Source organism: Pteronotus mesoamericanus, unplaced genomic scaffold (assembly GCF_021234165.1).
Source record: "Pteronotus mesoamericanus isolate MK-2021 breed Mesoamerican mustached bat unplaced genomic scaffold, CSHL_Meso_final contig_177, whole genome shotgun sequence".
Classification (NCBI taxonomy): Eukaryota; Metazoa; Chordata; class Mammalia; order Chiroptera; family Mormoopidae; genus Pteronotus; species Pteronotus mesoamericanus.
In genome coordinates this window covers 2,460,545-2,473,860 of record NW_026555073.1, presented here as the reverse complement: position 1 = coordinate 2,473,860, position 13,316 = coordinate 2,460,545, and the positions used below count along the sequence as shown (strand labels likewise).

General features: G+C 38.9%; 1 protein-coding gene across 1 annotated transcript in view; it reads left to right on the top strand.

Moving 5' to 3' along the window:
• Positions 1 to 683: 683 nt before the first annotated feature.
• Positions 684 to 13,316, top strand: part of KLHL4 (kelch like family member 4) — a 49,677-nt gene continuing 37,044 nt past the window's right edge. The window contains exons 1-2 of the mRNA XM_054566641.1: positions 684 to 829; positions 1,031 to 1,539. Coding sequence (XP_054422616.1) covers positions 1,118 to 1,539 — 422 coding nt within the window. The 5' untranslated portion in view covers positions 684 to 829; positions 1,031 to 1,117. The remainder of the gene's footprint in view (positions 830 to 1,030; positions 1,540 to 13,316) is intronic.

Genomic DNA, 13,316 nt, shown 5'->3' with positions numbered 1-13,316 from the left:
GCGATTTTCATTCGGATCTCGAAGTGCATTGTGCACACCTATTACTGAGGTATGTGTCAGTTTGGAGTTAATTCAAAACCTGTCGCTTTGCATCCTCTCATGAAATTCTGAGCCAAAAAGAAGAAAAAAACATAGACCTTTAACATTGTCTGTCAAAGTAAGGAGCCTGATAAGGTGATATGTATGCAGGCATCGGACTCATTTTCAAGCTTTGGTCACTGAAAGAAGACATCTCTTCTAAGCTACCGAGCTTAGAAATACACTGCTTTCTTCCTTCATCTTCAGCCACAAAATACCTTTAATACATCCCCTAGTGCATGTAGGGGGATGTGGTCTTGGGTAACCAACAGTTTCTTATATTTCTAAAAGCGTTCAGGATTTCAAGCAAATATTTATACGAGGACATTCACATTTTCAGATGTTTTGTGAAAATAATGACAAAGCCGCATGAGGGGACTGACGCCTTTCCTTCATAAAACACCTTCAACATTTCCAGAAGTCCCCTAAAATAGATCATAATGAATTCGTTGTTACAAATTCTCCCAGGACAAAGTGGCACAGTTTTACAAGTGAGCTGCTGGAAAAAGAATCTGGCCGGCGGGGGCGGGGGTGGGGGGTGGGGACGCGGGGTGGGGCGGGCAGTGAGTGCCGGGAGCTTAGAAGGAAGTGAGTTTGAACACTTCGCTTCTGCTCGCACGCCTGCCCGGGTTTCAGGCTCAGCTACTGTACTTGGGGAAGGAGGAAGCTGGGGTAGATATTTGCAAGTCCAGGAGGGAAGGCTGTGCGCACATCCAGCAGCTGGAGTGTGTTGTGGTAGCGGCTTTCCTGTGTAAGCTGATTTACTTGTTTGAGGTCTGACCTCATCATCCTGTCTGCATGGGTTCTCACCTACACTGCTCGCTGCCGCTTTGCAGCTAGAAAGCTGGAAGTATTTATTCCCGGTGCAGCGCGGGCGGCAGGCAGCGGGGGAGGGGGGGAGGGAGGGGGGGAAACAAGAAAGGCCACTCTAACGCCCCTGTGCTTTTGTTAGTTCAACAGAAGAGGCAGAGCAACAAGAGATAACAAAGGCTCCGTTTCCTTTCTGTGAGAGAAGGCTTTTGTCTTTCCTCCCGCAACGATGTCAATGTCTGGCAAGAAAGAGTTTGATGTGAAACAGATCCTACGGCTGCGCTGGAGGTGGTTCAGCCATCCTTCTGCCGGCTCTCCCAGCCCTGGAAACTGCCTTCAGCAGGAAGGATATGAGCATAGAGGGACCCCGGTTCAGGGCAGGTTGAAGAACCACTCTCGGGACAGAAATGGACTGAAGAAAAGCAACAGTCCCGTCCACCACAACTTACTGGCGCCCGTGCCAGGGCCAGCCCCTGCCCATCAGAGACCTCTCCAGAATTGGCATCCCCAGAACCTGATAGAACACCTTCGGGCCAATGAAGATACTCCTAAAGCGGCTCCAGAGGAGAATTTTGGCCAAAGAGCTTCGGAGAAACCCTCACGAGATTTGGACGTGATGGCTGATGATAGCCCAGAAGATTCGCCGGCAAGGTAGGGAGTTGGTCGAGCTTCTCTGATAATCCTCGAAAACTCTGGTTTAGTGCGTGGGCAAAAGTGCTGTCCCGATCTCGGGCCCCAAGGGACCCCCTCCTCTAAGTCTGTAAAGAAAACACTAACGCTCTATTTCCATAATTCTATTTCCATAATTCACGGGCAATATGTTTTAGGGTTAGGGTTTGACTTCTCCTATTTCATTCTGATTCCAAGAAGAATCCTGTTTCAGTTCTAACCGAGGCTTGGTAGAGATATTAATGTTTTTGAAAATAGCCTCTGTAGCTTGGACAGTCAAAGAGTTGTGGTTCTTTGCACAAGTATGATGAATCACGTAGAACTCTTTTTACTTTGTGACTTAGGCCAACTCTGAGGAAACAACAGCTCAGTCTGCTCCTTATTGATTCCTTAGCACATAGTTGTTGTATTGCTGATTGATAAATGCTATCTTTATGGGAGAATGTGGAACAGCTTCCTTTGCCATTTGAGAGTCATCTCAAGTTGCATTGGTTTCATAGCTAGTTTGAAATCCTCAAAATATTCTACATCATAATAAAATGCTGTTCACGGCAGAAAGATCTTAAAGGAGGAAATAAAATATTCAGCTGTTTCAGGACATTAAATGGGACAAGAAATAATTTGAAAAAGTACACTTTCAGTATCATTTACAGAATATGTGAGTTGGTATTTATTGTTGGAGTGGCAGAAAATTACATTGCCTCCTCGAATATTGTCCAGTATAACTTCACCTAGCATATCTGTATTTTTTAAATGTTTAATTGTAAGATTTCATTTGCTCAACATGTTATAAACCCAATCAATGAGTATGGCAACATAATTAAATGCTAAAAGAGCTTTCGTATGTTTTGAATTGTATAACACTTTGGCAGGAAGCTATGTTTATTTGTTTGGAAATCTGGATAGTTGACAATTCTGTCTCTATGTATGTTTACAGGAGAAGGGCTGGCATATTTGCTTCTAGATGTAAGTTTTCCCTGTATATCTGCTTGACTGTACCTTTCTTCCATAAATTCAAAACATAATACCGAGAGAAAAAAAAACAACATTACAACGTTATGGCAAAAGACAAATCAACCGTGCAAAGTGATGCCATTATAGGAACTCAGACTTCTTGTTGAAATGGACACATGCAAAAGACTTTGTGAAATGACAAAGTGTGTATGAATGACTTTTCCTACGTATTTTTGCGATTACCCCCAAAATGCTACGTAACTGCTAGGATTGCAGGTTGTATTTAGTACAACTAATTGGACTTTCAGAGCAATACATAATCCACGCTTTCAGATTCAGCAGGCTTTCAAATCGTCTCTCCTCACCATGAACCTCAATTTTCCAAACTGCTGAATTTGAAGGTTGAGACTAAACACATTTCACTCTGTTGTTGGGAAATTTAAATGCTGCACTCTGACCTCCTAACAAAATTTTTGGAGGGTTCCCGATTTGGTTTTCCAGCATGAGAATACATGTATATTAAATTAATTGCTACCATTAAGTGCTGGATTAAAGTATCAAATATAAAGTGTTACCAAATAATACTTTTACAAATATTTTTGAAAATTTTATTTCTGTTTGATTTCCTGTTCTAAAGAAATGTTCTGTTAATTATCCTATGGCTAAAGTGGAAAGCTAACTTTTTTTTTTAATAAAAAGGAAGTGGTTTTATAGGTGTCCCAAGGATATTTTAAGCAGAAGAGAAGGAGTCAGTTAAGGATCATACTATTGAAATAGGATGGCTTATTCATTTCTTGGTGGCCATTCTGAATGATGTCTTGGTGAAGGAGAGTTCGAGAAGGAGCCTTCTTAGGCCCAGCTTCTCCGATGCCTCTCTTCTTCAACAAGATAGGGGAGCAGGAGGAAAAGACCCTGAGGCCTTTCCAGTACCTTCCATCCCCTCAGTAGAAACCTTGCAGTTAAAAACAAACAGAAACGCCAGTCAAAGCAGAGGGATGATCTCTAAGCCATCCTGCTTTCTATCAATATCACACACAATGAATATAGAAGGGACTAAAGTACTAACACGCGATGTAACTGAATAACCTGTAGTTATTCCTCAAACAGAGAGTAAAGGCAAGTCATTAAAGTTATCTGAATATATTAGTACGGGGATTTCAAAACCCAAATACACTCGTAAGTAATTTGCATATAAGTATATGTACTTCATTTGAGAACATCTCTGTTGAGATCCCGCACTGTGGGTATGCATATATCAGCATGCCTGTCAATCAGAGACCTGGGCTCAATTGTCATTTTCTTTGTGTCCTTTTCATCTTCTTGCTCAGAGGCCTTTCTTTTTTTTATGTCATCCTTAGCTTTCCAAAAACCAGAACAAAGATTTTAACAATGGATTGTGGTCATGCTTCTTAGATGACAGAATAGTGAACTGTGAAATTTATATGTAAAGTATTTTTCAACTGCTCATAAAGAAATGATTACACAAGTACCCAGGTGCACGTCAAGGTGTTAAACTGCATTTGTTAAGACAAGTGTAGTTACCTCTGTACTGTGCTTGAGAACATTCTGTAGAATGCTGATAACCTATGTACGGGCCCAGGCAACGCGCTCCAGGACAAAGTTGGTGCTTCTCTGGGCTGTTGAGTTTTAAGAAATTGACAGGAATGGGGGATCGTCCCCTCATCCTACTTGTTGGGGCTTTGAGTTTTTGTATAACCTACCAGCTGTACAATGCGCAATTGTGTATCTTTGCCTGTGTTGCTCTGTGAGATAATACTTTAAACTCCCTCTCCATTTCAGTTTTTTCCTATTTTCAAGTGATGCTTGCCAGGGGAAAAAAAAAAAGCAACTGTCATCACATATTTTGATATGCCAAAGAAGGAGGGAGTGGACGAATAACATTTAGAATTCATTAATAATTCATTACTAATACTAAACACCAATTGTGTGTCAAGCAGACGTCTAAATGCTGGGGATAATACACAGTCAAGACAGAATATGCTTTCATAGAGTATACATTCTAATGGGGAGAAAGAGGCATAAAAAATAAACCAGCCCTGGCCAGGGAACTCGATTAATTAGCACATGGTCCCAATATGCCAAGGTTGCAGGTTCGATCTCCAGTCAGGGCATATGTAAGAATCAACCAATGAAGGCATCACTAAATGGAGCAACAAATAGGCGGGTTTTTTTTCCTCTCTCTCCTCACATGAATACAAATTTAAATAAATAAATAAACAAACCAAAATATTCCAGTGAAGTGGTCATAAGTAGTAGTATGAAGAAAAAACAGAAGGGAGTTGAGGGCTTTGGAAGGAGACACCATCTGAGCAGAGATCTAAATGAAATGAAGGAGAAAGCCAGAAGGATGTCCCACCCAAGAACTGGCAGCAAGTGACAAGTCGTTACTGCCGTGCCACCAACACACATCTTTTTCCTTTCAAATTAATGTCACGTATGCCCTGACGCAGTCCGTTGATTGATGTCCAAAACATCCTTAACCGGTGACCTCGCAAATATACCTTGAGCTGTTGTTCATTATAGCAAGTTTAAGAGCACGTGCCACCTCTGGGGCCACGGAGATGACCTTGCAGCCATTTAGTAACCACGGGACCATTTTGTCCTGGGGGGTCTGGCTCTTCAGCGAGCAAACCACGCTCCCCAGGTGCAGAGGCCCGTTCCCTTGGGCGTGTTTGCTTTCTTAACCAAACGAGCTAGGCAGGGCCAAAAGTATTGTGCTTCTCCATCCTCCACACCAGTCCATCTGTGATACGGAGTAGTCTGGAGAATATTGATGCATCAGGGAAACCCTAGATCTTAAACAGAGAAACTTATTGTAAACATTCTTTCTCATAGGGTAGGAAGTCAGCCCTGTGGGTACTTACAGGGAGAACTTTCCAGAAAGACAGAACTGCAATTTCAAAAGTCCTGAGATGTGCGCGTGTTATATTTCCACAGTCGAGTTCTCCATGGGGACAGCGGCAGGAGATGATTTTAGAAAGATCACCACAGTAAAACAACATTACAATGATAAGGCCCTTTTGTGGACACTTACTATGTGCTTACTAAATACCTTAAATATACTTTTCTGATTTTTGCGAGGGAAATATTTGAATGTGAATATTGTGTTCTCATCTACAAATGAAATTTCTCTGGGTGTTACATTGTAAGATATCTGTTGTTGTTCCTTACCTTCTTACAGGGCAGAAATAATGTGCTTTTCTAAAGTTTATTGCTAAACCGACTTTACTCACTTTACACTCCATTATTAAGTACAAACTCTTAGTTCAAAGGAAAGAAGGAGGAAGAATCTACAGTTTTATTGTTGTTTATAGCAGTTTCAGATTAAATATATACTCTGAATTATATAGATTATATATATAAAATATATATAAGATTAAATAAACTTTGCCTATAGTTTAGAATGTACCATACAAAAGTACGTAGTTCAAGTGCTTTACTAAATTTAGAGCATTTTAACAAATAATTTAAATATAATGCAGTAATTTGTAACATTTTTACTATTTTTTCTATTTCACATGTTTTTTATTGACTGTTGGGGTGACATTTATTAATAACATTATATAGGTTTCAGGTGTACAATTTATAATGCATCATCTGTATCTTGCATTGTGCGTTCATCACCCCAAAATATGTGTCCCCCTTTTATCATCTTCTACCTTCCCCCACCCCTCTTTCCCTCTGGTAATCAATTGCCCTGCAATTGTCTCTGTTTGAGTTTTTCTTTTTACTTTCTGTTTAATCCCTTCAGCCTTTTTCACCCCGCTGCCCGCCCAGAGCCGTCAAGTCTGTTCTCTGTATCTATGAGTCTCTATTTTGTTCATCAGTTTATTTTGTTCCTTACATTGCACATATGAGTGACATCGTATGGTATTTGTTTTTATGTGACTGGCTTATTTCATTAGCATAATGCTCTCCAGTTCCATCCCTGCTGTCGCAAAGGGGAAGAATTCCTTCTTTTACTGCCACGTAGTATTCCATTGTTTAAACAGACCACAGCTTTTGATGCTCTCATCTATGGATGGGCACCTGGGCTGCTTCCAGGTCTTGGCTGTTGTAAATAACGCTGCTATGAACATAGGGGTGCATACGTTCTTCTGATCGGTGCTCTGGGATTCTTAGGCTATAGTCCCAGCAGTGGGATCCTGGGTCAAAAGGCAGTTCCATCTTTAGTTTTTTTGAGGAAACTCCATACTGTGTTCCACAGTGGCCACCATGACACATGGAACACACAGACAGCTGTCATACGAGAGCGGGGTGGGGGACTGGAAGACATTAGCCCAAGAACATGTATGCGTATATGCAAAGCCCATGGACACAGACGACAATGTGGTGAGGGCGGGGGTGGAAGGAGGGGGTCGAGGAGGCGCTGCTCATTGGGGGCGAGGAAAGGGGGAAAATGGAGGACACCTCTAATTGCATCCACAATTACACAACTAATGATATGTGCACACATTTACCTACTTACTTCTACAGTGGCACCTCAGTTCTCGAACTTCATTCATTCTGGAAGGCTGTTCGAGAACTGAAGTGTTTGAGATGGGAAACATTTGAGAACCGAGGTTTGATTGTGTTTTCAAAATACAATGTTTGATAAACAAGCAAAAAAACCCAGAAAACACTGCTCCTATTCTGGCACGCCGCCCACAGACCTACCTTTCCCCTTCAGTTCCCTTATATAACTGGCTGCTCTCCTCTTACTTTATCCTTAAGTTTTTTCTTTTTTGATGTTTCAGAGTTGCCCTTTTCAACATATGTGTTCTTCGCTCTCTGCATGGGGTACTACATCAAAAGTACATAACTCTAAAAGTATAATCTCAAACTGAAAAAAAAAAGAAGAAATAGCTTATTGTCATTTTTAAGCAAGACGGACAATTAGATGACAAGTTATACATTTCCATATAAATTGTGAATCTGATTAAGATATTTAATTTAATATTTAAATAATCACCTTTCAGAAGCAATTGGCTCCTCTTAATAACTTGACTTGCCTAATGAAATAAGTTTGATAGCAATCAGCATACATCCTGCACCTGATCAAGACGATTTTTATTTCTACATAAAGCACTGGGCATACACCAGAACTTGTCACAGATGATCAGAGCAATACTTATATGCTGCAGTTATTTTCCTATCTATTGTATATCTGAAGAAAAAGGAAATTTCTGCTCTAAGTTTTTCCCATCCTTTTTACTTTGATTGAATTATATCTTAGGATTTTAGTTAGAAAGTATTTTTAAATAACTGCACAAGTGTAGAAATTGAAGCCTGAAACAGAATGACTACGGCTTATTAATGGCAAAACTGGAACTATAAGTCATACTTTCTAACTCCTAGGCTTTTTAAAAAATATGTTTATTGATTTTAGAGAGAGAGGAAGAGAGAGATAGAGGGAGAGAAACACTGACGTGAGAGAGAAACATTGATTGCCTGCCTCCCATATGGGGACGGACCCACATTGGACGAACCTCCCAAAGACGATGCTCCAACCAACTAAGCCACCCAGCCAGGGCACTGACTCCTAGACTTTCAACTACAGTAATCTCCCAACAGCATATTCAATTCCTTCCTTCTGATAAAATTATGAGTGTCCAATCATCATTATAGCTGATGTTGAAAAGTACTTAGATTAGGCTGCCGACAAATTAAATATTTGAAATAATCATGACATTTTAAGTCAGATAGCTGCCATGTCAGAGATATAAATTAGGACATTTCACAGACTCTTGTAGCATAGAAATAGTTAAATCATCTTGCCCATTCCACTGTTTTCAGAAAATACCGAAAACGTTCAGTCAATTCGGGAGTCGATATTACTCTATGTACATTGTCTAACACCACACTGGTACATTGTCTAACACCACACTGGCGCTTTTCCATACATTCGAGAGTTTAAAAACAAGGCAAGAGTGGTCCCTGGACAAGGAATTACCTGCTCCTTTGGCCTTCACCCTCAGTCTTTATGTACAGTCAACAACCGGCTTCATCTTCATGCTGTTATTCTTGAGTAGATCCATTTTACAACTTCATTTAAAAATAAGGAAGTTGTTCAAATACCATCGACAGTATCTCCAAGAGCTAACCAACAAATACACTAACCCAATTTAGGCCCTGTTCCCTCCTTCTCTTCTCACGAATATAAAAACTGATGATAAATATGTCTACGTGAAACCTCTAAGGTGACTTTGAGAGTTATCCTGCAATTTTCTCTTCGAGCCGAATTTCCAAAACTGCCATAAGGATTTCACCCTTTAGATAACTCTGTTCGTTTTCTGTTGACAGCCTGTGACAGAGTTTGTATTTTGTGTTGCAAGTGGCTTGCAAAAATAAATTAATATAAAATTTGGCTCTTAGTCAAAGTTCTATGCCATTAAAGGACAGGAAAATACTGGCGAAAACACAAAAATTTATGAAACATCTGGCATTGAGTCCAGTCAAGCTCAGATAATAGGTATTTCCTATTATTTTCTTTTATCTTTTCAGCAGAGCAGAGGATTTTACAGGTGCATGATGATTTTAGTCATTATTTAAGTAACACATCAATCTGTCAAAAGTAGAAATGACCCAGGTGGGCAATATGCTTCGCAAAATTAATACATAGCATTACATTGTCTTTTCATTTGGAATGAATACAATCTAATTAGAATCTTCCTAAGGCTGTATCAAAACAAAACTCATTTTTAAACAACTTAGCCAACCCATACTTTTTAAAGTATTCATCTTCAGTTCTTTAATACTGAAGGTCAAAACATTTCATTATCTCTCATTTTTAATTAGTTATTGGGATCACGTTGGTTAATAGGGTCATAGAGGTTTCCAGCGGGCGTGTCTATGATGCACGGTCTGTACATTGCATCGTGTGCCCACCGCCCAAAGTCAAATCTCGTTCTGTTACCACATATTAGACTCTCTCTGCCCTTTACCACCCCCTCTTCCCTCTGGTAACCACCATACTGCTGTCTGTGGCTAAGAGTTTTAAAACATAATATACAGATGTCTATAAAAGCTAGAATTTAAACATGTATGCCTATTTTTAAACATTACACTAAATCAAATTATTAATTTATTAGTAAATAAAAAGAGTAGACTTACTCTTGCTTGCTGAATAATAACTGCTTAATTCTCAGGGTATATCTAATAGGCACTTGTAAGCAAATGGACTATTAACTATTTTTAATGATTAAAAGTAGTGAGAATAGAATACATTGTGGCATAGGAACACACTCAATTTGTTTAATTCCAGTCTGCTACTTAATTTATTTGATCCCTAAAATATATTTATCTTGAAAATTCTCTCAATCGCTCATCTTTGTGATCACTATATTATAGTGTTGTCTCCCGGGAAGCATGCTTCTGACTCCTGTGTGTGATTAAAAAAATTAAACAATATAATCAAGTGAATGTATGGGTCAAATGGTAAGCTGCAGATATCTGGATATTTTCCTAACCCTTTTGACTTTAGTTGATATATGGGAACCAATAGGTCATTGACCTGAAGTAACTAGTCCCTTAAAAACATACGTCTTTGACTACATTAAAGAGACATAAATGCAAGATGATTTTTGCTTATGATATTAATTAGGATTCTAAAAAATGTTTTATTCAAATGACTTTCTAGCTTTTCAGCTTTTTTTCTTTTTGCTCGATCCTTCCATTAGCTTTTCAACTTTAAATGGAAATTAAAGGTATGACTTCATGGCTTCCATCTCGAAGATCCCCAAATGCTATATACCAATGCACATACACAACACACTCCCTAGTTAGAAAAAAATCAGGCTTTCAGAAACCATATCCTCTTAACTAAATGTAATTTGTTTAGTGATGAAAACCTTAAATGAAACTCAACTTGAATGTGATGCATGCCCTTCAGATTTCACTTAATATTTTAAAAAATTGTGTGAGGGGGAGATAATGGAAGAAAGAAGGGGAAGGGGTAAGTCAAGGAACGTGTATAAAGGACCTGTGGACAAAGCCAATTTTGGGGGGGAGGATTGAATATGGGAGGTGGGGGTGGGGAGAGCAATGGAAAATGGGGACAACTGTTATTGAACAACAAATTTTTTTTAATTGTTCAATATTTAATGACTTTTGTCAATAACTATAGTATCATTCTTGTCACTTAAGGAAAACGAAGAGCACATGGCCAGAAAAGGGGCGACCTGGGGAAACCTCATACTGATTTGGTGCTTGTGATGAATGTCAGGTATTCTAAGAATTGAGTAGAGATTACCCCACATCGGTTATTTGATATTTTGTTAAGAAACGTTCGCAGGGAGCACAGGTAACTGTAGGTAAACCTGGTGTGCTGGGAAGTCGCAGTCCCGTACTTAACACCAGATAATAATGCAGGAGGGAAAAGGTTCGGAGTCTCACTACTGGTCTTCATTCTATGCCACGTACAGGCCACATCTAATTATACTATATGATAAGGTTAGATTTGCGTCAGGAACCAACTACGTCGTAAAGACCACATCTGCATAACTGGGTATGTACTATGGGGATTATTGATATTCATTTCTGGAAACTATATTTATTGCACTAACTTTGCTGCGTATGGTGATTTAATTCCAAAAACCTTAAGCTAAGGTGACGAGATTGACCTTGACAGAGGAGGCAACCGATTTGTTTAGAGAGCTGTTACGACGGTGAGAGCACAGAACATTTAGTTAAAAGAGGAAATGACTTTTAGAACTTTCTACTTCGTACATTTGACTCATACTCATCACCTTGGAAGTGAAACTTTCAAGTCTATTTTATTTTTTTAAAGAAGAGGTTAATTTTTGTGGTAGCTTGCTGGAGACCAATCATAAAAATATCAGGGAAAGCCCCAGATTCTGCCATAATATAACACTCATGCGGTTTTTTAAATCCCTTTTATTGAATTTATTGGAGTCATACTGGTTCACAAAATTATATAGGTTTCAGGTGCACAATTGCACAGCACAGCATCTGTGCGCTGTATTGTGTGCTCACCACCCAGGTGAAGTCTCCTTCCAACACCCTTTATCCCCCTTTACCTTCCTCTGCCTCCTTCCAACCCAGAAACCTTGAACAAAGTGAAAACACAACCCACTGCATGGAGGAACATATTCGCCAATGAGTCATCTGATAAGGGTTAATGTCCAAAATTTATAAAGACCTTACACCGTTCAACACCAAAAAAATTCAGTTAAAAAATGGGCACAGGACCTGAATAGACACTTTTCCAAAGAGGGCATACAGACGGCCAGTAGGCATATGAAAAGATGCTCAACGTTATTAATCATCAGAAATGCAAATGCAAATGAAAACCACAATTGAGATATCAACCTCACACCTGTCAGAATGGCCATCATCAATAAATCAACAAAGAACAAGTGCAGGCGAGGCTGTGGAGAAAAGGGAACCCTGGTGCATTGTGGGTGGGAATGTAGGTGGTGCAGCCGCTGTGGAAAGCAGTGTGGAATTTCCTCAAAAAATTAAAAATGGAAGTGCCTTATTACTCATGTTTTTTTTAGTATGAGCTTCATCTAGATGCACATCATTCAGCCCCACTTTTTGCCTTTATTTTTGTAGATTACAAGAATTTGTGTGAGAAGAAGGTGATAACACTGCATACCCCAAAGCAATATCTAATCTTGTGGAGTCACTTCTCTTGCTGTGTATTATTGGCAAAACCTTTGACTTTCTGAGAGGTCATTAAAGATCACAGGCACTTTTAGTACTATATTAAAACAAACCACAGGACCACATGAGATTCATTTTATTTTCCTAATTTATAAATAATTGTAACTACAATATACATTAACATTTGAGAAGAAAACACTGCATGATAGATACAGGCATTTGTCATTTTAATGAGATTAACATTTAAAAAAACAAAAATATACAGAATCCTATGTACAGTCTGGTATACAGAATATATATACATATTTATATATGTATATATATACACACACAAGCAATGGAATGCTACTCAGCTGTACAAAATATAAAACATTGCCATTTGTGATAACATGGATGCATGCTAAGGGTATTATGCTATACCTTTATGTGAATATGTATATATATTCTCAGGTACATATATTTAATATATTTTTAGTAATATTAAGACTTTGAGTCATTTCAGTCATTTTTATTTACACTGTTTTCATACCGATTTCTGTCGAATGTGCTCCTGAGGCCTTCTCATCGTTGTTCAGTAACTGCTGCATTTAATGAAACTCTTTTTTCTTGCTCTGGCTGGTGTGGCTCAGTGGATTGAGTTCAACTCCCAGCCAGGGCAATGCCTGTGTGGCGAGCCAGGTCCCCAGTAGGGGGCGTGTGAGAGGCAACCACACATGGATGTTTCTCTTCCTCTCTCCCTCCCTTCCCTTCTCTCTAAAAATAAATAAACAAAATCTTTTAAAAAAACCCAATTTTTTCTCAATTCAAACGTTTTATCTTCATTTTTGTTTAAGTATAAAATATGCTTTGATTTTTTTCCCCCAGTCTCCAGTTCCTTTATTTTTTTTGGCCTCCTGCCCATATGGAAAAGCACTTGATCTCTGCTGTTAAAACATTATATTCATGGCAATTTTTTAATCTTTGTTTTGATGGTTGTATCTGATTTTTACACTTTTTTTTTTGCTTCAGCAATACTAAACGCTCTTATTTTAACATTTTTTTCATAACTGAGCATTTCTCTACAAAACATCCCTAATAACATGACCTTATGAAAATATACCTAGTTGATTTTCAGAGTAAGCTGTGACTGAAAAGCAACAACGGTAATTTGGCAATAGTAACTTCCTGACTCAATGTCC